This window comes from Chamaea fasciata, unplaced genomic scaffold (genome assembly GCF_029207755.1).
Source record: "Chamaea fasciata isolate MVZ Bird 193981 ecotype frontalis unplaced genomic scaffold, bChaFas1.0.hap1 SCAF_1, whole genome shotgun sequence".
Taxonomy (NCBI): Eukaryota; Metazoa; Chordata; class Aves; order Passeriformes; family Sylviidae; genus Chamaea; species Chamaea fasciata.
Genome location: NW_027094086.1, coordinates 35,345,115 through 35,371,253, shown reverse-complemented (window position 1 = coordinate 35,371,253; position 26,139 = coordinate 35,345,115). Strand labels below are relative to the sequence as shown.

The following is a 26,139-nucleotide window of genomic DNA, read 5'->3' as shown; positions in this document are numbered from 1 at the left end:
TAGTGAGGGGAAGGTGTTTCAATTTTTGTCTTGGTTTCTTACCATCCAAATATCTTTTAATTAGTTATAAATTAAATTCATTTTCCCCAAGTTATATCTGTTTTGCCCGTGACAGTAATGGGTAAGGGATCACCCTGTCTTTATCTTGATCTATGAGCTTTTCAGTTTATCCGCTCTTCCCATTCTGTTGAAGGGGGGTGGTGGATGGTGTGAGGTGGGTAAAGGTCTGGCAGCCAGTACATAGTACAAAGGATATGGTTTGGAATTGGGTGATCTAGGAAATTTTGGAGTACAAAGGATGAACTATTTTGTTCCAAGGATGATATACTAAGAAAGATTGCATTTTTTAAGTCTCTAGCATTTATAGTCTTCTCTATTTCAAATGGAAAGGAATGGCTCTCTTAGGGTTTCATGGTGTAAGAGGAGAAACTCCACCAGAATAAAAGACATCCTACATGTTCTGTTTTAATATAAAAATTTACAAGATCTCAGGACTAAGTCCTCTTAGTCTTCAATTAATCCTGTTTTGGAAGAGATTATGTAGTAAACCTAAGCCATGGTTGGTCTTAAAGAAGTGAAATTTAGAGCAAGAGACTGTTTTTTATGTTTAAAACAATTTAATATATTTGCATGGAAAAAAAAAGACAAACTCAATACCCCATCAAGAGTAAAGCACAGAAGAACAACTAACTAAATACACAATTGTCCCAAATTTTTTGGTGTCATTAACTCTTGGGTATATCAGCTTTTAGACTCATGAATGTTTTATTTGCTCTTTCATAGATCTTCCTGAGAGATAACCAATTGGATGCTGGACAACAAAAGAAGTAATCAGACTCCTCTGACCTGTTTAACCCTGATGGTGAAGGATGAAAAGCAGCAGCTGCTTTCTGTGGAACAGGGCTTCTGGTGGCACTTGCTTCTTTCCTTTGGGATGACATTGGCATGAAGACATCAAGGTATTGAACTCATAATGTTGTGAGTTTATTCATGCCAGACTGTGTTCCATCACTTTTTGAAGCAGGTATGTTCTTTGAATAACTTTGCCTTATTTTTCAGCACTAATACAAATGAACTATGGGTATTGTAAAAAAAAAAAAAAAAGAAAAAAAAAAGACATATTTTTACAACCTCTGTATAAGATACTAAATGCTGGGTAGTATAAAATTGGCGCAGAAAGAGCTGAAGTTAACTGGGGTCCCATCTTCTTAGGAGATGTGGAATTGTTATCAGAATTTGGATTGTGTTTTAATAATTTTATTGTCATTCAAGGGAGAAAACAACACCTTATTTTCTTTGTTCTACTGGAACAAAAATACATAGCTCAAAAACAGGATTCTAATGTAATTTCAGGAATCAGGAATGTATCTAGTACTAAAATTATGACTGTTACATCTTCCTTGGGAAGGAGAGTTTCATGTTTTCTAGAAAAGTATTGTCTCACTGCACTTTTAGTATTTTATAGAACTGCTTTAAATTATTAAGAAATAATTTTGAATAGCTTAAGTTAAAGCTTCAAGTTGATATAATCACTAAAAGATTGAATAGGCTATTGAGTCTAAATTTCCATAGCTGACTAGGTTATTAAAATTATTTTATGAGAAAGTACAAATTACATGACTCTATAGTTCTTCAAAATTAAATCCATCATAACTTTAATTTTGGTTTATGCTTCAGGGCTGCCATGTAGCTGATCAGCACTATGTCACAGATTTTTTAACTAATGCTCTATATCTGTAACTTCACATGGTTACTACCATTATCTTGTGCATTAATAGGCTTCATGTGCCCTGCATGATTTCAGTGCCAGGATAGATCCCAGGATTATGCTAAATATAATCTAGGCATGCCATCATGAACAAAAAGCATGGTAACTACTGCAGGTGGTAAAGTAATATCTATATACTCACATGCAATTTCATTTTCTAATTGTTAACTTAAACCCAAAAGTTCAGTACATTTAATTGAGGGATTGTTTGCAACACTTAAAAGTAGAAAGGTATTTTTTTTTCAGCAGGTCAAAGGACCCTTAATTGTGAGTTGGTTGATAAGAAAAAGAAAACATCAAAGTAAATACTATGTGCCAGAATTACTACATGGATTTTGTTTCTCTGTGTATTTACATGGTATTTGATTTTCTTTTTCATATTGAATAATGCTAAAGAACTTAAAAGTGTTACATTGCTGGTTCTGAACCAAAACATGGCTTAGTAAATAATATATGAATAATGTCATGATAGTGTTTCTAGCTCAGCAATGAGAAGGATGTTATAAAAGAGAGGGTAGTCTTACCTAACAAAGTAGGTTTACAGAAATATTTCTTATGACTAGGGTTACAGCTCACTTTTAGGCTTTTTCTGTGATCACTTTTCAACATTTGGAAAGGGGTCCAACATTCAAAGCAAGAAAGCTGTGGTGAGAGTTTTGTTGTGGCAAGTCCGCCATCAATGAGCTTTGTAGCTTTCTCACGTGAATCATAGATATCTATATCTTGTGGTTTAAATTATGGTTTATGTAGAATCCTAGAATGGTTTGAGTTGGAAGCGACCTTAAAGGTCATCTAGTTCCAACCCCTTACTCTGGGTAGGGACACCTTCCACTAGATCAGGTTGCTCAGAGCCTCATCCAGCCTGGCCTTGAAAACTTCCAGGGATGGGTCAGCCACAGCTTCTCTGGGCAACCTGTTCCAGTGCTTCACCACCCTCACAGTGAAGAATTTCTTCCTAATATCTAATCTAAATTGAGCCTCTTTCAGCTTAAAGCCATTCCCACTTGTCCTATTACTACATGTACTTGTAAAAAGTCCCTGAGTTTCTTTGTGTCATTGCCTAGCATTAGCTACATCTGGTTTCAAAATGTTTCATTCTTAAAATACAAAATGATGAACTGCACATTGTAAGGAGGTAGTCAAGCCACTCAATGAAGAATCATTGGTTTGTCTACTTCTCTTTTGTTATAAAGGAAGGAACAAATGTTAGATCTGAAGTGGACTAAATCTGACAGTCTGTGCTTGCACTATACTGTAAGGGTACCATGTTAAATTTATCATTAATTCAGTCCTAAGTCTTGTATCTCAAATAAGACAGGACCCTGATAGATGTCAGTAGTTCCCATGAAGAATTTTTTGATGAAGTTACTTCTATAATACCAGGGTCAATTCTTGGTATCTACTCTCATCACATAGGTCCAGATTCACTCCACTGATTCTCAGGGTCATGGTTTGGGAGTCACAGAATCACTCAGGTTGGAAAACATCTCTGAGATCATCAAGTCCAATCTATGACTGAACACCACCACGTCAACTAAACCATGGCACACAGTGCCACATCCAGTCTTTCCTTAAACACCTCCAGGGATGGTGACTCCACCACCTCCCTGGCAGCCCATTCCCGTATCTAATCACTCTTTCTGTGAATAAATTCTTCTCGTGTCTGACTTAGACCTCCCCTAGTGCACCTAAACACTGTCCTCTTGTCCTGTCAGTGGCTGCCCAGGAGAAGACGCCAACCCCCACCTGGCTACAATCACCTTTCAGGGAGTTGTAGGGAGTGGTGAGGTCACCCTTGAGCCTCCTTTTCTCCAGGCTAAACACCCCCAGCTCTCTCAGCTGCTCCTCATCAGACTTGTGCTCCAGATCCTTCACCAGCTCTGTTGCTCTCTTCTGAACTTGCTTCAGCACCTCATTGTTCTTCCTGAATTGAGGGGCTCGGAATTGGACACAATACTCAAGTCATCCTGAGCACGCTGTAGAGATAATAGGGAGAAAGTGCTTGGCCAGTTGTTCTTGGAGTCTGTATGCCTGTTGACAATACAAGGAGTCTGATCCAGAGTCAAATTCAATCACAATTTTAGCACGTAAATTTGGTTAGGCTGAACCTGAACCCTTGTGTTGAGAAAACAAAAATTCTCCACTTTGTTGCATTAAGTAATACTCAAAGGTACAAAGCGCTGATCCCGCTGTAAAAAGTCAATAACCTCAACAAATAGTGGAATAATTCTCTTATGACTTAGAAAAGACAAATGTAAACAAACACAAATAGGTGGAACTACAACATTTGGGTATTCATGCTATAGCAAATTTGTCTATATATTTCAGTGACAGCAACATCAAGCCTTTAATATGAACAGTGCTACCCAACACAAAACCTTCTGTTCTTTAGTTTTTGCTTTTCCATTTTCTCATTTTTTCCTAATTGTAAATATATTAAAGGACAGAAGATAATATAGAGGAGAGTTTATTCTAAATTCACTTTCATATGTTTTTAACCTTTTGCTGCCTGATAAAAATCTATTAAAATGAATGATAAGAAATACTATCTATATATACTATCTATATATACTTGCAGCCCCTGGTATTTTAAATTATGCTTTACATTAGCAGCTTTGGTAATGCACTGCTATCATGGCTGAACAAAGGCAACGTGCTTTGTCAACATCAGGTGAAGCATTATATGAAATCCTGGCACTAGAGAAGGGAGCAACACATGATGAGATTAAGAAGTCCTACAGGTATGTAAAATGTGCTTTGCAACAGGTCTAAAAATGCTTATTTGTCTGGCAGGATTATGAAGGTAAAGCCTTTTGAGTTACCTGCACAGTAGACATGCATTGTCACAATCTTTTTTTTTTTTTTTTTTTTGTGAGCCTGAAAAGAATCTGACAGGATGCAATGTGAATCTACTGATTTTGTCCCACAAACAGTCTGTGATTCATCTGAAATGTTTTAATCTAAGTGAACGAGAGGTCAGACTGTTGGGATAAACTAACCTGGGCTATTTGAATACTGCACCCAGTTCTTGTGTTAGGATAGTTCCTGAAATATGTTGAAAGGTAAAGACAATGCAAGTGCTGTAATGACAATTTGAGAACTAGAGTAAGAGACATAAGGAGTTCAATCAGCATATCTTGTCAGAAAAGAAAAAGAAGATTATTTAGAATAAAAGAAAAAGATAGATTATTTGATTATAGTCTAATGTCCTTGAAGGGGAAAATTGCTAGGTGTCAGATAGTTGTTCACGTTCTGAAGGCAGGCATAACCAACAGCAGTGCCTGGGATCTGAAAATTATTTGAGCTGAAAAAGAGGTATGTGGTTTTAACTGTGAGTGTAACCAACTACTGAAAAATACTGGCACAGGAATGGTGGTTTCTCTATTGAAAAAGAAGAGAAGACATTAAGAATAGTTTGAGTCAAACACAAGTTATCAAAATGGTGGCAAGTATTTTATTGTTGAAATGTAACAAGACCTAGAAGTAAGGCCAGAAGATTTTATGGGTAATTTTGCCCTTAAATTTGCTCATCTGCTATTGAAAGAGAAAGAAATTTCTATGTCATGCGTGAAGTAGATGTTCTTGATGATGAAATATGTCAGACATGTAGTTGCAGGTTTAATAAATACTGTAAAACTTTTATTACGGCATCATTCTGGGTACTGTTGGTTGCACTGTATTACCAGGAAAAATTAACACAGCTCACTTTTCCTATCAAATGTAAAAATATATATGTACTGATGTCTTGGTTTGGGAAGACAGGTATCTGCTAGGTAAAATTACAATCAGAGGCTCTTTGGCAAAGATTTGGGAAATAGGAATAGCAGTTCTTTACTAGTATGTAATACAAAGCAAACAAACACAAAAAAACTCCCCCCCCCCCCACCAAACAACTACAGCATTAATGACAAATGACAACAGTACCAAGAACCTTGAGGGCTTTGTTTCACAAAACCCAGGGCAGTTTGGTTTCAGTGCCCCTGCAGGATCCTTAGAGCACCAAGCTGAAACAGTGGAAAAGTCCCGGGCTGGTAGCTGGGATGGCAGGATGCCCCGGCAGCGCAGGGGGTGCAGGGTCACACTGTAGCAAGAGGAGCAGCGCCGAAGAAAACCGAAGGAGAGGCAGGGCCTGGACCAGCTCCCCGCGGGTGGCTGGGAAAACTCCGGATTCAGGCCGAACCGGTGATAGTAGATTTCCCAGAACTGGATCCCTTTGGCCACAGTGAAACTCCTCCAGCCAGCAACAGCCGTTCTCCACTCGGCGTGCTTTGCGGCGGCTGAGATCCTTGAGGAGCGGCAGACACGCGTCTCCCCGAACGCCGGAAAAAGAAAAGCACAGAAAAGCACGCAGCTGCCTCAAGCTTTGTCTTTTACCTGCGTTATCTCCCCCTTCCACCTTTGTCCACCTCTTTGTTTCGGTTAAGTACTCTCAAGTATCCAACACTTGGTCTCCTTGGTAACTTGTGGGGAAAAAATTCTTTAGAGAAAGAAGGAACAAACCTAACCCCCAACAACTGAAAAAGGTTTATGAAATACATCTGCTTGCATCACTGTTTAGCATGAATTTTGGCAAGACTCTGTCCTCCATGTTTTTGAACAAATTGCATTTCTCCTGCTTTCTGTTCCTAGAGGCACATGTTCAGGAGGCAAAAGTAGTGAATGTCCAACCTCTTCATACAGTGGAAGGAGAACTGTTGCCATCCCATGGTTCTGTTGTCTTGTGTAATTATATCACTGGGAAAAAAGCATATTATGGTATCAAATTCACTTATGACTTGCACCTTCTTTGTCCCTGTAGTACAGTCTGGCTGTAGAAATCATCTTCTGTCTGAAACTTCATGTTTTCCTGTTGCTTTTACGTTTAATTTTCTGGCAATCCCCAAAGGAGAAAGTTGTCATGGAAGAATGTAGAACGCAATTAACTATATTTAATGCTGAGCATGAATATGGATGATTTACACAGTGATCTATGGCAAATCTGACAGTGGTGCTTCCTCCATCTTTATTAGTAATTAGAGAAAAAAAAAAGGCTGCTTCTGACTAAAGTGGAAATGTCAGAGGGATTCACTTTTCATGGAGTAGCTGTAAATATTTGCAAGATAAAATGATGAGTCAGTCTCATAGATTTTCTTTAATTATAATTTAATTTATGCTAATCCAAAAATCTGCTGCTGAAATAGTATTCTTTAGTACAAGGTATAAAACCAGCCATACCTGATTCTGAGTTTCCTGCCATTATTAATTAAGTCACTGTTAATTATACTACCACAGCCTGGGGCAAAATTTGCTTTTTCATAAACATGACAGAGATGACTCTGTGCTTTTATTTGGAGTTTGGCACAATCTAATCTATCAGGGAGTAAAGCTAATGGGCTTTTAATCAGCGGAATTTCAAAGGAGATCTGTTTATCTTCAATATAATACAAAATAATTTTAGAACCTTTTTTTTTGGCATAAAAATTAAACTGTACTTTGACTTAAGCTTTCTTGTCTGACAGTGAAGTAATATGCTGAGAGATAGACACTGGATTTCTTTTCTTCAGAAGTTTCAAAAGATCCTGTTTGATATACTACTTACAAGAAAATCATAGAATCATGGAGTGGTTTGTGTTGGAAGGAACTTTAAAGATCATGTAATTCCAACCCTCTGACTGGGATTGCTCAGACTAGACCAAGTAGCTCAAAGACTCATCCAATCTGGCCTTGAACACTTTCACGCATAGGTCATCTACAGCTTCTCTGAGCAACCAATTCCAGTGCATCACCAACATCACAGTGAAGAATTTCTTTGTAATATCTAATCTAAACTTTGCCTCTTTCAATTTCTAGCCATTACCGTTTGTCCTATCACTACATGCCCATGTCAAAAGCCCTGCTCCAGCTTTTTGGTAGACTCTCCCTCAGCACTGGAAGGTTCCAATTATGTTATACTAAAGATTTCTCTTTTGTAGTCTGAAAAATCCAAATTCTTGTGGCCTTTCCTCCTAGGAAAGGAGCTCCATTCTACTAATCATCATGGTGTGCCTGCTCTGGACTTGCTCCAGAAGGTCAACACCTCTGTGACAGTACAATGGTGATTAAAAATTTTATTAGAAAATGCATACAGTGCTCTTCATGCCATTTAATTACTACCAAGCAAGGAGAGATAATGGCTTACTCATGCCTATGCCAATGGCCTGTTCTACTTCTGATACAGCCTCTGAGTCCACCCAAGGCTTCTCAGAAGAGGACACAGAACCCATGGTCCAGGAAAGGGAATGAAAAGCATTGGAGAATGCGGGCATCGATCCCACTACCTCTCGCATGCTAAGCGAGCGCTCTACCACTTGAGCTAATTCCCCACCTTGCAACTTCTGACCTAGGTCTTCTCCCCTCCCAGGCACCCAGCCCTGAACCACAATGACCTGACACCAAGGCCTGAGCTTCCATTCATATCACTGTCATACTATCAACTGATCCACTGACAGTCCTGTTGAAGGTGACTGTGGCCAACTTCAGTGCTCAGAATCACCATTCCCGTGCCCAAGGGTTCACTCAAAACTGCTGGGGCAGTAGTATTCCCAAACTCAAATAAGAGCTCATGGCTGGACAGGTCATTATGGGGAACCCCCTGGGCAGGACCAGAAAAAGGCAGCAGTGCCAGTGCAGGATGTGTGCCAGAGGCAAAAGATGACTCCTTCAAGCCGGAGTTGAACCAGCGACCTAAGGATGGCCATGCAAGGGAGCCTACAGTCCTCCGCTCTACCAGCTGAGCTATCGAAGGAAGCATGGGCACATGCGCAGGGGGACCTCACCCAGCACACACTCAGACAGCATTTTTTCCCAGCCACACTGCACCATCATGTCTCTATTACCACATCCTCCTTCAAACAGCCTCAGCTCCAACATCACAGCTCCTTGCTCAACACTTTAGCCCATCAGTCATGCACACCACAAACAGAAATGCTCCATAAAAGCTCCTTGGACATCATCTTCTACAAATGGATTTCCTCATGGCCATACAGATCTTACCCATATTCTGCTGCATTTTCTCTTGATTCCCTTTCACTATGCTGTATTTTGCTCTGCTCAAGTGTAAGACAAAACAAAACTACAGCCATTCTTCTGTTCTGTAACCTATGCCTAAGCACTGCAAAGTCCTCCAAACATCTCTTTCTCCAAAGTGAACATCCCCAATCTCCTCTGCCAATACTTAAAATGAAATCCATCAGTTCCTTGAGATTCTTAGCAGCCCTCCACTGAGGTTGTTTCATTTCATTGATGTCCTTTTCTGTACTGGGCTTGATGTTTGAGAACTGTCAAGCAAAGAGGGAGAACATAATTTCTTCTGTTAAACTGTCCATAGTACTTGTCGGATTATCCCTTTTTCTGACTCTGAAACGGGGCTCCTGAGAGGCATTTTAAAGGCTTTTATTTTATTTTCAGGCTCACGTGAAGGGTGAGATGGTACTGATGTTACAATTCACGCCATTAAAATCAGAAGCTAAACTATTTCCTAATTACAATATATTATAAGTGGTTTTTGGCCTATCAGCTTTTGCCACACAATGCTGGTAATGCATTAAGCCAATCATCTAAAAATACCTCTCATGGGTCCTACTACAATGCACCTTTCATAGTTCTATTTCTCCAAAATATATAGTCTATTTGCAAAGGCATTTTTAGTTCAATTTCTCTCTCAACAATTTCTCTCTCTCTCTCCTATTCCAGGGCCTTTCTAAGTCAGCATTTTTATCTCGGAGTTTGGATACAGATACATACTATGTGAACCATCTGTCTGGCCTTGAGATATCTCAACAAATCCATTTCCCAGAGTACTCTTGATATAACCCTAGATGTCTTCCTCCTTTGTTAATTCAGGGCACACCATAAAACTCCATAGGTGCCAGATGGATGCCCACCAAAGGGCCCTGTGTCCAGGCAATGGGGATGAAAAGCATTGAAGAATGTGGGCATCGATCCCACTACCTCTCACATGCTAAGCGAGCGCTCTACCACTTGAGCTAATTCCCCACCCTACAGCCTCTGACCAAGGTCCCTGCCCCTCCCAGGCACTCAGCCCTGACCCAGGATGACCTGCACCCAAAGACTGAGCCTCTCTTTCATATCACTCTAATACCACCAACTCATCCACTCACATTCCTGCTGCTGGAGGTGATCACAGACAACCCCCAGGGTCAGAATCACCATCCCCCTGGCCAAGGGTTCACCAAAATTGCCTTGGCTGTTTATCTTCCACACCTTAGACAAGAACTCATGACTGAGCAGGTCATTCTGGTGAGTTCCCCTGGGCAGGACCAGGAAAAGGCAGCAGTGCCAGTGCAGGATGTGTGCCAGAGGCAAAAGATGACTCCTTCGAGCCGGAGTTGAACCAGCGACCTAAGGATGGCCATGCAAGGGAGCCTACAGTCCTCCGCTCTACCAGCTGAGCTATCGAAGGAAGCATGGGCACATGCCCAGGGGGACCTCACCCAGCACACACTCAGACAGCATTTTTTCCCAGCCACACTGCACCATCATGTCTCTATTACCACATCCTCCTTCAAACAGCCTCAGCTCCAACATCACAGCTCCTTGCTCAACACTTTAGCCCATCAGTCATGCAAACCACAAACAGAAATGCTCTATAAAAGCTCCTTGGACGTCATCTTCTACAGATGGTTTTCCTCACGGTCATACATATCTTACCCATATTCTGCTGCATTTTCTCTTGATTCCCTTTCACTATGCTGTATTTTGCTCTGCTCAAGTGTAAGACAAAACAAAATTACAGCCATTTCTCAATTCTGTGACTTATATTTAAGTACGACAAGGTCATCCACAAGTCCTCTGAACCTCTCTGTCTCTAAACCGAACATGCCCACTCTCCTCAGCCCATCCTTTAAGAGAAATCCAGTGATTCCTTGAGATTCTCGGTGGCCCACTACTGAGGTTGTTCCATTTCATTGACATCCTTTTCAGTACAAGGCTTGATATTTGAGAACTGCCAAGCTGTCTTGGTTTAAGTCAAGCTAAGGGAGTAGACACTTTAAAATTAGTTACCTCCCATTTATTTTTAGCTAATCCTCTTCCACCAATAAGTAGAGATGAACATGAGTAGATATAAATGAAAAAGTAACAGTTTACCAAAAATGTGAAATTGCATCAGGCACGAAAATTAACAATAATAATCACTATTTACAAAGTTTCTAAATCTCAAAGGCTCCCTGGGAACAAGGAGAAAATAAAGGTGGCAGAGAAAACCCTCTGCCTAAAACGGCATCCTCCATGGAGGATTGCATGTGGAGAGACAAAGATGGTGGCAGCCCTCTCCCTCTTTTGACTGCATGTGGACAGAGAGAATAAAAAGAGAGAGAAAGACCCCAAAACAACACAGATACCAAACCTCCATGATTACAAAAACTCCCCCTAAACAGCAAGCAACAGAGAAAGAGGGCAAAACAAGAAGAAAATCTAGAGTCCAAAACCAGACAATTGCCCTTCCTGTATCTCTGGTGGCGATAGCTCTGTCAAAAATGGCACTCCAGCAGCTGGAACTCGATCTGGCTGGATCTCAAAGAGGGACTTCACCTTTTCAGGAGGAAAAACAGCAGGCAGCCAGCAGGGGCAGCTCACATTCTGTGCCTTCCCACTTCCACTGAGCACTGCTGGCAGGTTGGGGTGACCATGTAGCATGGGGCTGTTGTGCTTTTCTTGGTGAAATGTTGTGACTGTAGTCCGGTGAAATTTGCTTTGAAGCAGTCCAGGACCACAAAATGTACCTCCTTGAAAACCTGAAGCAACCCTCACCGAAAAGAAAACAAAAGAAAACGAAGGAGAGCCTCTACCACGCTGCCGCAGCTGTCTCCCTGCGAGAACAAAACGGAAAGAGCAAAAACCAAGAGGCAAGAGCAAGCTATGCCTGAGACATCCTGGCTTTTAAAAGACCTGGTAACGCCCCAGCTCTGATGTTCCATTTTTGGCCACAAAGTATTCAAAAGACAGTAACAATTCTGGGCACTGGTGGATATGGAATAAGATAACATTTTGGGTTACTCAGGACACAAGCAAAGGAGAAAATCAATTAATCCATTAACCTGCCCGTGGTGCTCTTGATGTCATCCTCCTCTGCAAATCCATGGCACACCATAAATCTCCCCACAGCCTCCCCAGAGGTCAGATGGATCTCTGGCAAAGGGTCCTGTGTCCAGGCAAGGGGGGGTGAAAATCATTGGAGAATGCAGGCATCAATCCCACTACCTCTCACATGCTAAGCGAGCGCTCCACCACTTGAGCTAATTCCACACCCTGCAACTTCTGACCGAGGTCCTCTCCCCTCCCAGGCACCCAGCCCTGAACCACAATGACCTGAAACAAAGCCTGGGCCTCTCACTGGCCTCACTCTCATACCACCAGCTCATCCACTCACATTCCTGCTGCTGGAGGTGACTGCAGACAACCCCCAGGGTCAGAATCACCATCCACTGCTCAAGTGTTCACCAAAATTGCCTTGGCTGTTATCTTCCACAGTTTAGGCAAGAGCTCATGACTGGGCAGCTCATTATGGGGAGTTCCTTGGGCAGGACCAGAAAAAGGCAGCAGTGCCAGTGCAGGATGTGTGCCAGAGGCAAAAGATGACTCCTTCGAGCCGGAGTTGAACCAGCGACCTAAGGATGGCCATGCAAGGGAGCCTACAGTCCTCCGCTCTACCAGCTGAGCTATCGAAGGAAGCATGGGCACATGCCCAGGGGGACCTCACCCAGCACACACTCAGACAGCATTTTTTCCCAGCCACACTGCACCATCATGTCTCTATTACCACATCCTCCTTCAAACAGCCTCAGCTCCAATATCACAGCTCCTTGTTCAACACTTTAAGCCCATCAGTCATGCAAACCACAAACAGAAATGCTCCATAAGCTCCTTGGACACCGTTGTCTTCATGACAAGATAGACTCTCCTTACAGCCACACAGATCTTACCCATATCCTGCTGCATTTTCCTTTGATTCCCTTTCACTCTGTTGCCTCGAGGCCTTTGCTCAAGTATCAGGTAAAGGACAGCATTTCCTCTACTCTATAATCTCCTACAAGGATGAAGGTCATGCCTAAGCCCTTTGATACTCTCCTTTGACAGTCTGAACATTCTCACTGTTCTTGCTTATCCATATAGAGGAGTCCCTCCACTCCGTGAGGTTCTTGGTGGCCCTCCACTGAGATTCCTCCATTTCCTCCATTTGATGTCCTTTCCTGTGTGTGGGATCAAGTGCTCCCAAGCATCCTGATGGCCTTTTTCTGAGGTCACTGCACATGGTCCATGTGTGTCTTCTACACAGAGGCACAAAGTTGGGCACTGTCGTGGCTTTATTTTGCAGGCAGTTAAACATCACACAGCTGATCACTCACGCCCTTCCCCACAGTGGGAGTAAAATTCACAGGGTGAGAAAAAGATGGTTTAATTGGGCAGAAAAGAAATGAAAACTGAAATAACAACATTAATAATACCAAAATAATAATGACTCTAATATTAATAGAACTAAAATATACAAATCACGTGATGTACCATACAGTTGCTTTATAGTCAATGAATGACGCCCAGTGAGTTCTTGAGGAGCAGCTCCCAGCCATCTTTTCCCCTAATTTATGTACTGAGCATGACACCATATGGTATGGAATATTCCTTTGGCCAGTTGAGGTCAACTGTCCTGGCTGTCTCCTCCCAACTCCTTTTGCCATCAGCCTCCTTGACTGTGGGGTGGTGTGCGAAGCTGAAAAGTCCTTGACTTACAATGAGCACTGCTCAGCAAGAACTAAACCATCAGAACGTTATCAATATTATTCTCCTTCTTGATCTAAAACACAGCATCGTACCAGCTACTAGTAAGAAAATTAACTCAATCCCATCTGAAACCAGGTCAATATTTATGCCTTATTCTATACCATTTATGTCATGCCAGGGTTCCACATGTTCCAATGTGTCTTTTCTGGTCTTTTTTATATACATATGCAGATATCATTCCCTTAGCGTATGGACCATTCCTCTAAAATGTCAGTTGAGTTTATTTAGTCCATGACTTTGGGCTCCTCTTTAATGGTAGTCCTTTGGAGCAGGAGAGATGATGTGTGATGTTGGACTGTTGCATTCTAAAGACAATTCTGGTTCTATCATTGCTCCACTTAGGCTGATCTAATCAAAATTCATTTTTCATAGATTAATAAAGCTAAATATTTATTATAATAATTTTGATATGGCATATAGCAACCATAGCAAAGATGTTACACATTATTATATAGCAATTAATATAATACAATTCAAATCATTGCCTGTTCTCACACAGAATCAAATCCCCTTGAGGTAATCATTGCCCGTCCTCACACAGAATCAAATCCGCTTGAGGTACACATCATACTTCTCCATCCCTCTGCATTACTCACCAAGTGCCCCCAGGTTCTTGATCAAAAGCAGTATCATTGATGGATTTGCCTTTGCCTGAAGTAGGAATAAAGTAGGAATAAAGTAGGACCAGCCTGTCTTTCACAGCATAATTTCAATGTGCACTACAGGGACCTTTCCCTCTGGTAAAAGTACATCAAAGTTTTGATTGGGCAGGGCCAGTTTGATTTGAAGATTCTCTAGTGTTGGCTAACTGTGTGACTTTTGCTAAATGGGTATTCCAATGTTAAATGTCCCAGCACCCACTGCTCTCAGTGTAGTCTTTAACAGTTCATTTGTCCAATTTTCTAGAAGCTGGTGCATGGTAGGAGGTGTGATATACCCATTTAACGCCATGCTGTTTGAGCCAAATGTCTAAGAGGTTGCTTCTGAAATAAGTACCATTGTCTGACTCAGTTCTTTCTGGGGACATTTTAACCTTGTTTCTCAAGGCCCAGGGTAGTATTCCAGCCAGTGGCATGAGGCACAGAATATGTTTCCAGCCATCTGGTTGTAGGTTCCACCACAGATATTAGTAAAAATTTCTTTAAGCAAAGAGTAGTCAAGCACTGAAACAGTCTGCTCAGGAAAGTGGTTGAGTTACCATCTCTGGAGGTATTTAAAAGATGTGTAGGTATGCATTTAGGGACATGGTTTGGTGGTGGACTTGACACTCCTGGGTTAATGACTGGATCTGATGATCTTCGAGGTCTTTTTCAACCTAAATAATTCTACAGTTCTGTGAGTGCAAGCACCTGGTGCTTGCATTTGCACGTTTGTGGGAATGTGATATCATCAGTCTGCCAGACTTCCCTGTGTTTATGTTTTAGCCACTGTCCTCCATTAGAGAGAGGCTTTAACTGTCTGGCTTGCTTTATTTCAGGCCATGTTTCACATTCATGGATAATCATGGATAGTGTCCATGTTTAATCCACCCCTCAGTCAGGAGGTGATGTATATGTTGTATTTCTTCTTTGACGGCTTGAGATACCATGGGCCCATTAAGTTATAAGTAGTTCACGTCTATGTTACCAGTCCAGATCCACCTTATTCACTTCAGTCTTAGCATCCTGACCCATCAGCTGGGATTTTTGATATTACTCAGTGACCTTAGTCTTGGGTACATGACTACCTGATGTACTTTTACAACAAAGTTCTCTACCCAAGCAGGAATATCCTGCCATCATCCAGCAGTCCAAGTGGGTTTGCCTCTGCTCTGCCAGTTGGCATACTTCAATTTCAATCCACCACACTCCCCCCGCCCCCCCTCCTCCCCCCAAAGCATTTGCCACCATCTGAGTCTGTATAGAGATTATATACTGGCCATTTCCCCTTTCAGCAATGTTTAAAGCCAGCTGGAGAGCTTTCACCAGCAGCTTTCACCTCTGAAAACTGACTAGATTCACCCTGTCATTCAGCAGTTTCTGTGATGTGTATGGGACTCTATACAGCAGCTTTCCACCTTTGATATTTTCCCAAAATATGACAGGACTCACCAGGGCATATTGGTTTTCATTTTCTGGTATTTCATTTACTATGGGGCTTCTTCAGCCTACATCACCTCCTTTTCAGGCAATATTCCAAAATCTTTGCCTTCTGGCAAGTCAGTGATCACTTCCAAAATTCCTGGGCCACTGGATTTCCTATTCAAGTGCATTGAATCATTGATGCACCCCTCTTATTCCATTTAGCATCAGTTGCATGATGTGTAGAATGGACTCTCCCTTTGAATATCCTGCCGAGCACTGGCAGTCAGGGTGCCAAGAGGAGCTGTGCTTCAATACTAATCATGTCTGAAGCAGCTCAAACTCTTTCATATGATGCGAATATTTCTTTTTCAATTGGAGTATAGCCAGCCTTGAATCTTCAGTGTCCCTGATGCCAAAACCCTAAGAGTCAACTTTGAGCCTTCCCTGGATGCTTTTTGCCAATGGCTTCAAGAAGGACCCTCCTCCCCAGCTGCAGCACATTTTCAACATCTTGTCCTGCCCAGAGTAGTCTGCGGGCTACTGAATGTACTATTTTCTTTTCAATTTGTTCAAAGATTTGTCATTGTTCGGGGCCCAAAAGAAATAATTCTTCTTCCAAGTTAGTTGATAGAATGAGCTTTGTATCAGAATATTCATTTGGAATAAATATTCTCCAAAAACCTCAAATATCTAATAAAGTGTGAGTTTCTCTTTTGGCAATTGGTGGAGACCTAGCTGTTATTTTTTTTGATCACCTTCACTAGGATACAATGACGTCCATCTTGCCACTTTATTCCTAATAACTGGATCTCCTGTGTAAGCCCCTTGACCTTACTTTGATTTATGCCAAAACTGACTTTCAGAAGATTTGAACAATTTTCTTCCCCTTCTCAAAAAGTTTGTCTGCTGTGTTTCCCCATATGATAATGTCACCAATGTATTGCAGGCATTCCTGTTCTAGTGCAGTCTGGTTAAGCCCATGGAAAATTCTAGGGCTGGATTTCTATCTCTAGGGCAGGTGTACTGGACATCCCCCAAGTGAAAGCAAATTGTTACTTGCACTCTGCTGCCAAAGGGATTGAGAAAAACATGTTAGTGATATTGATTGTGGCAGGCCACAAACTGCCTTCAGTTCAAATTGAAATTCTGGCCTGTCTGGTATGGCAGCACTTAGCAGCAGCATGGCTTCATTCAAGGCACTGTAATCTACTGTTGGTTTTCACTCATGATCAGATTTTCACAGTGGCCATATGAAACTGTGACAGGGTCAGTGAGTCCTGCTGATCCCTGCAGGGCTTTCCAGCTGACAAATCAGCTTATGCATGGGAATCAGGGGGCCTTGGTTGGTGTGATATAGGGATCAGGTGGTTACACCTCATTTACGAGTTTTCCTCTTCTTCCTCCTCAGTCTGCAGCCACCTCTCTTCCTCCCGAGTTCTTGTAATGGCCCTGCTTTGGAGCAGTCTGCCTTGTCCACTTCTTCCTGCTGCTGACTCTTAGAAGAGGCTCCTTCATCCCTTACTAAAGGAGCTGACTTCTACTTCCACTGTTCCTTCTTGTGAAGATGGTATCAGTACATGTGGGTTCTTTGGTTCAGATGCAGTGTCTGTCACTGGGACTGGGGTAGCCAAAGTGCCTGACATTTTTTCATCAGATCCAAAGACCTTCTTGTCCCCTTGAGGGTACTGAACAGTGTTGAAGAGGACTTGCTAGGCATGGGCCAGGCCTCAGCATGTTGCAATGATTTGTTTCTCTCTGAAATTACCAGGTTGACAGCTAATTTCTTCCTAATATTTTACTAGTTTTTCAGGATTCTGAACTTGTCTGGGGGTGAAATTCCAAAATATTCAAGAAGCCCATTGTCGTACTTACTTGCCTGTACTATCCCACACATCCTGCCACTATGTATGCTCAGGATCAGGGCAGTTATCTGGGTGGTATCCTGAAATAGTTGTTTAAGTCTAAACAAGGCCTGAAATATAATCAGGAGACATAGCAATAATAACATTCTGGTTTGAACATCCTGACTATATTCAGAATTCTCAAGAGCAATTGTAATTACCCTGGAGTGGAAGGGGAAGATATGGGAAGTGTACTGGCTTCTTCCTAGAGCCCACAGATTGGCTCTAGGAGGAAAGATAAAGGATGTAATTAGGAATGGTTTCCAATAGATGGCTCTAGAAGTATGGAGAAGATAACAATACTTGATTACAAATAGATTAGCCTCGTGACCATCAGTTTTATCATATGGTAAACCAGTGTTACAAAGTACAACATGATAACCTTAGCCCAGCCCACAGATGTGATAAACAGCACAACAGGAAACATACAGAGCAAGTAAGATGTTAAGTAACACAACCCCAAGAATAGAAAAGAACTCTGAGAGTAAATAAATCAACATCAGGATTAGCTACTATTAAACTAATACAATGAATGCTTACAAGAAGTTTGTTTTAATAAACTCTAATCAGATTTGTCATCTCAACCCTTCAAGCCCCATATTGGGCACCGAAAAGGGCTGTTATGGTTTAACCCAGCAGGCAGTTAAACTCTACACAACTGCTCACACACCCTACCCGCAGGAGGGTTTTTGGAGAGAACTGGGAGTAAAAAGCAAAATTTGTGGATTGAGAAAAAGACAGGTCAAAGGGCAGAAAAGGAAGGGGGAAATATCAACAATAATAACAATTACAATCGCAATAACAGAATTAGATTATACAAAATAAATGATGTACAACACAATTGCTCAGTACCTGCAGAACAATGCCCAGACAACCAGTTTATAAGCAGTGGCCCCCAGCCATCCTTCTCCCTAGTATATACTGAGCCTAATGCCATGTGGTGTGGAATATTCCTTTGGCCAACTGGGGTCACCTGTCCCAGCTGCGTCTCCTCCCAGTTTCTTGTGCCCTCCAGTCTCCTTGCTGATGGGAATGATTCAAGAAGCTGAAAAGTCCTTGGCTTTGCATAAACTCTGCTTACCAAGAATTACAACAGCAGTGTATAACCAACATTATCCACACTCTGAATGCAAAACACAGATACTATGAAGAAAATTAACTCTATTGTAGTCAAAACCTATATAAACCTATATAGAACAGATAAACTGGTCTAAATCGCTTCTATTCAGAAAAGAGGAAAGTCAGATAATACCTTCCCTCAATCCAGAGGCCTTGCTACTCTTAGAGAAGTCCTGGATGCTGTCCTCTACTGTGCTTCACAGGTATGTTGCCCAGGTTTCCTTACCCTTCAGAGGACAGGGGGACCCCTGCCAAATGGCCCTGTGTCCAGGCAATGGGGAAGAAAATCATTGGAGAATGCAGGCATCAATCCTGCTACCTGTCACATGCTAAGTGAGCGCTCTACCACTTGAGCTAATTCCCCACCCTGCAACTTCTGACCGAGGTCCTCTCCCCTCCCAGGCACCCAGCCCTGAACCACAATGACCTGAAACAAAGCCTGGGCCTCTCACTGGCCTCACTCTCATACCACCAGCTCATCCACTCACATTCCTGCTGCTGGAGGTGATTGCAGACAACCCCTAGGGTCAGAATCACCATCCACTGCTCAAGGGTTCACCAAAATTGCCTTGGCCAGTTATCTTCCACAGCTCAGACAAGAGCTCATGACTGGGCAGCTCATTCTGGGGAGTCTCCCTGGGCAGGGCCAAAAGGCAGCAGTGCCAGTGCAGGATGTGTGCCAGAGGCAAAAGATGACTCCTTCGAGCCGGAGTTGAACCAGCGACCTAAGGATGGCCATGCAAGGGAGCCTACAGTCCTCCGCTCTACCAGCTGAGCTATCGAAGGAAGCATATGAATATGACACCTCAGACATTCATCACACACCCATCCAATTATTCCAGTCTCACACCACTCCCTTGTATTTACATGACTCTCCTCTGCAGGAAATAAGAAAGACTTGACTTATTCCACATTGCTTCTCAAGCCTACAACCCCTGGCCAGGACAGACATAGCCATGGTGGCTCATTCGAAGCAATCATCCAGAACAGAAAGCACTACCACCATGACAAGGGAGGGACAACTGCAAGCAAGGAAGTCATTGCAGATATCAGAGTGATGATCATGTCCAGTGACTGACAGGCAGGTCCAGACTGACAAGCCAGAGCTTAGGTCAATGCAGGACATTCATCTGCACATCAGGTTTGGATCCAAGGTCTCTGTGCCTTGATGGGTCTATGACTGTGGCCATTACTAAGCTAGAGACCAAGACTCCTGCTTTTTAACACAGAAAAAAAGTGAAGGCCCAAATGTGAACACAAAGAGAACTCCTGTGCTGATGGTTGGAGGTGGAAACCCCACATGAGATGAGGGCCTGTTCAGGCACTTAATGCCCACATAAGATGTAATGATCACCATGTGAGAGAACCAGCAGCCCTTCACTATACCAGCAGATACCAAGAGAGTATCAGGGTCCTCTCTCTGCTCTGCCTCCATGATTGTGTTCTCAAAGCAATCAGTTTCAATAAGTCCTCAGAGTATCTCTATGTCTACCTTCTCCTCCAAGCAGCCCTAGATGAGGGATCACATTATCTTGCTCAAGACTTCACGCAGTCACATATGCCAGCTTCCAAGCATGAAGACTCCAGGGCAACATTCTTCTCCCACCTGGCTGACCTGAAGAGGTGTCAGGTCCTGAGAAGTTCATCCTGGACCATTTGTTCTGGAACAGCCATAAAATGTCAGGTCCCTAGAGGGCAGCCCTGGAGACAACTAACATTCAGGATACCTTTGGGCTAAATTAAGGCAAAACTATGCCAAATGATCAATTAGAAAATTTCATTTATGGCAGCAGCAATTTAGACTTTATTATAAGTTGAATGAGTTTAAAACTTATATTAAGTTGAATGGCCTATGGCAGCAATGATCTAAACTTTTCTGAACAGCCCATGGGAGCAGCAATTTAAACTTTTAAGAAGAGGAAGAGAAGAAGAAGTAAGAAAGAGAAGAAGAAAAACATATAGGAAAAGAACTGGATCACCAGCCAGAGTTCCAGTGCTGCCCCTGGTCCAGTTCCTTTGGATGGTGATTGCACACCCCACCCATGTCAGTTGTGCTGTTTATAGTCTAGCCCTCAGGCATGCACATTTTGTTATTCTCAAACTTTTCTGAAGGAGATTGTGGAGAGCATCATGGTTTCAATTCCCTTCACAGATGTCAGAGAGACAAATGCAATGCTGTCTCATACCTGGTTTTGGAGATAGTCACCCAAAGTAAGGAAGATGATCCAAGGAAAGTGTTATCCTGCATCAAAAGATGCTCTTTTCTAACTGCACCTTATCTCGTCGGCATGGAAACAGTCCTTTCCTCTGCTACCAAGTGTTTGAGACATTAACTCTTTTTAAGTTTTCATTCTATCATAGAAGGGAAAAAACTGGAACCTCTGCTGCTTCAGTTGTGGCCTGTTGTTTTTCTTTCCTCCATTTATCACCACAGTCAAAGGCCTAACTGCTGTACCAATAACCTCCTGATAGGCATTTTGATAAGTGCTTGCTTATCTCCCACACAGCCCTTTCTTCTTCAGGATCTGCATGAGGCCACATTCAATGGCCTCTCTTCAAAGGGCAAGTGCACCTTCTTCCAAGTGTTCTGGAGGCATTATTCTGACTCTTTGCACTTGGCCAATGTCTGTGTTACATATGAAGGCTCAAGGATGGGCTCAATATTCTGGACCCTTTCCATCATACTCAAAACAATGTGAGAGAATCCATTCCTTCAATTTGCAGTCCATGTTGCCATGGTCATAGTCCTAGATGCTATTCTCCTCTTTGCAGCACAGGTCCAGGCAATGGGGAATGAAAAGTATTGGAGAATGTGGGCATCGATCCCACTACCTCTCACATGCTAAGCGAGCGCTCTACCACTTGAGCTAATTCCCCACCCTACACCCTCCAACCAAGGTCCCCACCCTTCTCAGGCACCCAGCCCTGACCCAGGATGACCTGCACCCAAAGACTGAGCCCCCCTAATTAACTTCACTTTCACACTACTCACCCACCCGCTCACGTACCTGCTGGAGGTGACTGCAGTCAACTCCAGGGCTCAGTACCACCGTCTCACCACGTGTTCACCCAAAAATGCCTTGGCTCATCCAAAGTCAGACAATGGCTCATGGCTGGGCAGCTCATTCTGGGGAGTCCCCCTGGGCAGGGCCAAAAGGCAGCAGTGCCAGTGCAGGATGTGTGCCAGAGGCAAAAGATGACTCCTTCGAGCCAGAGTTGAACTAGCGACCTAAGGATGGCCATGCAAGGGAGCCTACAGTCCTCCGCTCTACCAGCTGAGCTATCAATGGAAGCATGGGCACATGCCCGAGGGGACCTTGCCCATCCCTTTTCCCAAGCCACACTGCACCATCCTGCCTTTATTACCACATCGTCCTTCAAACAGCCTCAGCTGAGACATCACAGAACCTTGTTCAACCCATCAGTCATGCAAACCACAGAAATTCTCCATAAGCTCCTTGGATATCAGCTTCTACTGATGGACTTCCTCATGGCCACATCGAGCTTACCTATATCCTGCTGCATTTCTCCTTGATTCCCTTTCACTGTGCTGTCTTCAGTCCCCTGCTCAAGCTTAAGAAAAAACCAAAATGATAGACATTCCTTTGTCCTATAACAGAGTGCTGGAACAACATGTGTAAGTCCTCTGAACATCTCTTTGTGCAAACTGAAAGCACCTACTCTCCTCAGCCTATCTTTAAAGAGAATTCCTTGAGATTCTTAGTAGCCCTCCAGAGGTTGCTCTATACCATTAATGTCCTTTTCTGTACTTTGCTTAATATTTTAGAACTGTCAAGCAAAGAGGGAGAGGATCAATTCTTCTGCCGAACTGCCCACAGTAGTCTAGATACAACCTTGGATGTCATCGTCCTCTGTAAATCCATGGCACACCATATTATCTCCGCACAGCTCTTAGAGAATAGATGAATCTCTGACAAAGGGCCCTGTGTCCAGGCAAGGGGGATGAAAAGCATTGGAGAATGCGGGCATCGATCCCACTACCTCTCACATGCTAAGCGAGCGCTCTACCACTTGAGCTAATTCCCCACCCTGCAACCTCTGATCGAGGTCCCTGCCCCTCCCAGGCACCCAGCCCTGAATCAGGATGCCCTGCACCCAAAGCCTGGGCATCTCACTGGCCTCACTCTCATACCACCAACTCATCCACTCACTTTCCTGTTGGAGATGACTGTGGGCATGCCCATGGTCAGAATCAACTTCCCATTGCCTGGGTTCACCTAAAAATGCCTTGGCCAGTTATCTTCCAAAATTTAGGCAAGAGCTCATGACTGAGCAGCTCATTCTGGGGAGTCCCCCTGGGCAGGACCAGAAAAAAGCAGCAGTGCCAGTGCAGGATGTGTGCCAGAGGCAAAAGATGACTCCTTCGAGCCGGAGTTGAACCAGCGACCTAAGGATGGCCATGCAAGGGAGCCTACAGTCCTCCGCTCTACCAGCTGAGCTATCGAAGGAAGCATAGGAAAATTTTGTTCACATTTCTTCATACTTCATAGTGTTGTTATATGTGACCCTATAGAACATACTTTCCTGTCTTCAAAATATTGCTGTCTTCATTCAAAAACACCCTCATCAGACCCACTCCTGTGTCAGAGTCTGGCCTGACCTCATTTTTAAGCCTACACCTCCCACTGATAGAGGTCTTGAGTTTATTTCACTGGCTTCACTTCCACAAGTGTGTCTTATCCATCTAAGGCACACTTACCCATCTTGTGGGATAGTTGTTACTCTGTTTGTTGTCACTTTTCTCTCCCAAACTTGCTTGCTGCTGTGGAGGGCTGCAGTGGGCAGTGACCCTAAGGTGGTGAAGGAGAAGGCCATTCACCATAAGAAAGATATGAATGGACATAAACTCATGGTTTTGGCATAGGAAGTAGCCTACAAACTCCTTTTTTCATTTCACTTGCTACTTTATTGTCTTCTTCTTTTTTTTTGTCATAATGAACCCTGTTTATTACATAACTGGGAATGTGACTTTTCCAGGGACCCACAGGTACCCACAGTACCATGTAGCTAGTACTTTGTGTTATGTCACATAGTTTTTCTCCTTACTTTTACAGTTTCTTGGGTTGGACCTAACAGAGTCCTTTGTCTCACTTGTATGAATTGCACTGCTAATATCTAGATCTTTTTCTCATTGCTAAATCATCTCCTATCAGTATATTCATTTCAGAGTGCAGAGAATTGTTTTGATAATGTACTCTTTTTAGTGAGAACATTTGTCCCAAAATCAAAATAAAAACATAGATTGTCTTTTGTTAATTGCTGAAAGTAATCCTGTTAGTAGTCTAAAACAATACTAGGCAAAGTGACAGCGCAACTAATGTGTTTCATCTCTTTAAAACTACATTCTGTTCAAATTCTTATTTTTCACAAGATTGTTTGGGATGTAGATCAGACCGAAGATTTCTTTGGGTCTCTGGGAAAAGAAAGAAAGGCTGGAAATTGATAGTCCAATGCCTGCAAACATACATGGGTTTTCAAAAGTAATACTTCTCCCTTTTTTTTTTTTTTCCCCCTAATTGTTGGGGCTTGCTTTCAGGTAAGAAAACAGATAGATTGCATAATATACTTTAATGCTTGGATGACATATAATGTCATTAGTCATGCAAGACTTAGCTTGTTTTTTCAGTTCTCATATTTAATTTTTTATTGTGTTTAGGACGCATGTTAAACATGATCAAAACTCTGTGTTTAAGATGCAATATGCACAGTGTATTAAATATGACTGAACATGAACCTATTCATGCTATTAGACACATGTTTAAGGAGTTGTTTATGACCTATGATTCTGTGACTTGAGTTCAACAGAATTGGAGATCGTTGGCAGAAGCTGTTCCCAGGCTCATATCAGTCTTGATATTGGCAGAATGTCTTCCAGGCAGGAACTGTCATCAGGAACAAAGCAGTTACTTTTTACTGGAGGAGTAACCTGTACTAGGACTTCAGAAGGAAATCAAGTACAACTCTACTCTGAGGTTTAATTTGTTAGAGGAAGTGTAGGCACACTGCCTTCACACCACAAATACTATTTTTGGTCATAGAAGTTATGGCTAGCTCTCAAAATATTTAGAGAGAATATTTACAAAATGAAACATATCTTGGCTCTAATTGAATCAGCTTAAAACACTACTAAATCACTTTTGATGCCACTAGAGGTCAGCACTAGTCATTAAATAAATGTTCTGGAGACTGCAAGTTCTTTACAGGGAGTGGTGATTTTTGAAAATATATACTTCTGTCTATGCTTGTTTTGCAAGTATGTGTGAGTTCACACTACCAGTGCTTCAAGATGGTTGGAAGCAAACCCCTTCTTCTCGATGCTGTGCTTCCCCAGTGCTGTGGGCCAAGAGTTACACACTGTACTTTTCAAGTTGTAGCTGTCCTCAAATGCCATAGTGCTGAGTACAGTCAGGGGGGGAAAAGCGGTGTCAGACCCTGTTAGTTTTGACTTCCAAGGACATGGACCTGCTGGAGCAAGTCCAGAGAAGGGACATGAGGATGATCAGAGAGATGGAGACTGGCTGAGAGAGTTGGTGTTGTTTGGCCGGGACAAGAGAAGGCTCCAGAAGATTTTAGAGCACCTTCCAGTACCTAAAGCAGTCCTGCAAAAGAGCTGGAAAGGAACCTTTTACCAGGGCATGAAGTGATAGGACATGAGGCAATGTCTTTAAACTAGAAAGGAGTATGTTTAGATTATATATTAGTAAGAAATTCTTTACTGTCAGGGTCATGAGGCATTGAAACAACTTGCTCAGGAAAGCTGTGGATGCCCCATCCCTGGAAGTCTTCATGGCCAAGCTACATGGGGCTTTGAACAACCTGGTCTAGTGGAAGTTGTCCACACCCATGGTGGCAGGGGGGCATACCCACATGATCTTTAAGGTTCCTTCCAACCATAACCACTCCATGATCCTATGAAAATAACCTTTCTATGATGTTTCCTATGATGATCCTATGACAATCCCCTTTTAATACTTTAAGGATTGTCTCAGAAGTGCAGCATTGGGGAATTAGGCCAAAAGACAGGCACTTGAAACCGGGATTAAGTCATTATGCTTTTCCCCTTGTGCTTCAAAAAGATACTTCCCTTCTATTGCAACTCCTAAGTGTGTTCTCCATCATCACTGTCTGCGCTTCTGCAAACACAGATGCTGTTTACAACATTTTAATGTAGCTACTATTGATAGGCAATTGAACACAGAATTTCCTTTCCTATAAAGAAAATAATGTTGCCTGGCTAAGCAGTGTGATCATCATGTTTTTAAACAACCTTTAAAAAATCTTTATCTTTGCTAAAACCTGCTAAATGATGTAAATGAGTTGGCAGTCATAATGCAACAAATGCCTGTGATTTATTATCATGTTGCAATCTGTGCTTTCATCATATATCACTGTCTACTTTAACACAGTAGCTGACTAGGTATCAATACACAAAGTTCATTCTCAGTGTAAT

The 26,139-nt window shown here is 42.5% G+C and overlaps 1 protein-coding gene and 8 non-coding genes across 9 annotated transcripts in view; 1 reads left to right on the top strand and 8 right to left on the bottom strand.

Annotated features, from left to right (window-relative positions):
• The first annotated feature begins 4,402 nt into the window (after nt 1-4,402).
• The window catches only part of DNAJC5B (DnaJ heat shock protein family (Hsp40) member C5 beta), a 32,274-nt gene continuing 10,537 nt past the window's right edge, over nt 4,403-26,139 (top strand). The window contains exon 1 of the mRNA XM_066205117.1: nt 4,403-4,509. Within this exon, the coding sequence (XP_066061214.1) occupies nt 4,403-4,509 (107 nt within the window). The remainder of the gene's footprint in view (nt 4,510-26,139) is intronic.
• TRNAA-AGC (transfer RNA alanine (anticodon AGC)) lies at nt 8,037-8,109 on the bottom strand. The gene has a single exon. It is a non-coding gene; the product is annotated as a tRNA-Ala (tRNA).
• Nucleotides 8,443-8,531, bottom strand: TRNAY-GUA (transfer RNA tyrosine (anticodon GUA)). The gene is given in 2 exon segments: nt 8,443-8,478; nt 8,495-8,531. It is a non-coding gene; the product is annotated as a tRNA-Tyr (tRNA).
• Nucleotides 10,120-10,208, bottom strand: TRNAY-GUA (transfer RNA tyrosine (anticodon GUA)). The gene is given in 2 exon segments: nt 10,120-10,155; nt 10,172-10,208. It is a non-coding gene; the product is annotated as a tRNA-Tyr (tRNA).
• On the bottom strand, nt 12,387-12,475 carry TRNAY-GUA (transfer RNA tyrosine (anticodon GUA)). The gene is given in 2 exon segments: nt 12,387-12,422; nt 12,439-12,475. It is a non-coding gene; the product is annotated as a tRNA-Tyr (tRNA).
• On the bottom strand, nt 19,366-19,454 carry TRNAY-GUA (transfer RNA tyrosine (anticodon GUA)). Its single transcript is given in 2 exon segments — nt 19,366-19,401; nt 19,418-19,454. It is a non-coding gene; the product is annotated as a tRNA-Tyr (tRNA).
• TRNAA-AGC (transfer RNA alanine (anticodon AGC)) lies at nt 21,473-21,545 on the bottom strand. The gene has a single exon. It is a non-coding gene; the product is annotated as a tRNA-Ala (tRNA).
• Nucleotides 21,870-21,958, bottom strand: TRNAY-GUA (transfer RNA tyrosine (anticodon GUA)). The gene is given in 2 exon segments: nt 21,870-21,905; nt 21,922-21,958. It is a non-coding gene; the product is annotated as a tRNA-Tyr (tRNA).
• On the bottom strand, nt 23,049-23,137 carry TRNAY-GUA (transfer RNA tyrosine (anticodon GUA)). Its single transcript is given in 2 exon segments — nt 23,049-23,084; nt 23,101-23,137. It is a non-coding gene; the product is annotated as a tRNA-Tyr (tRNA).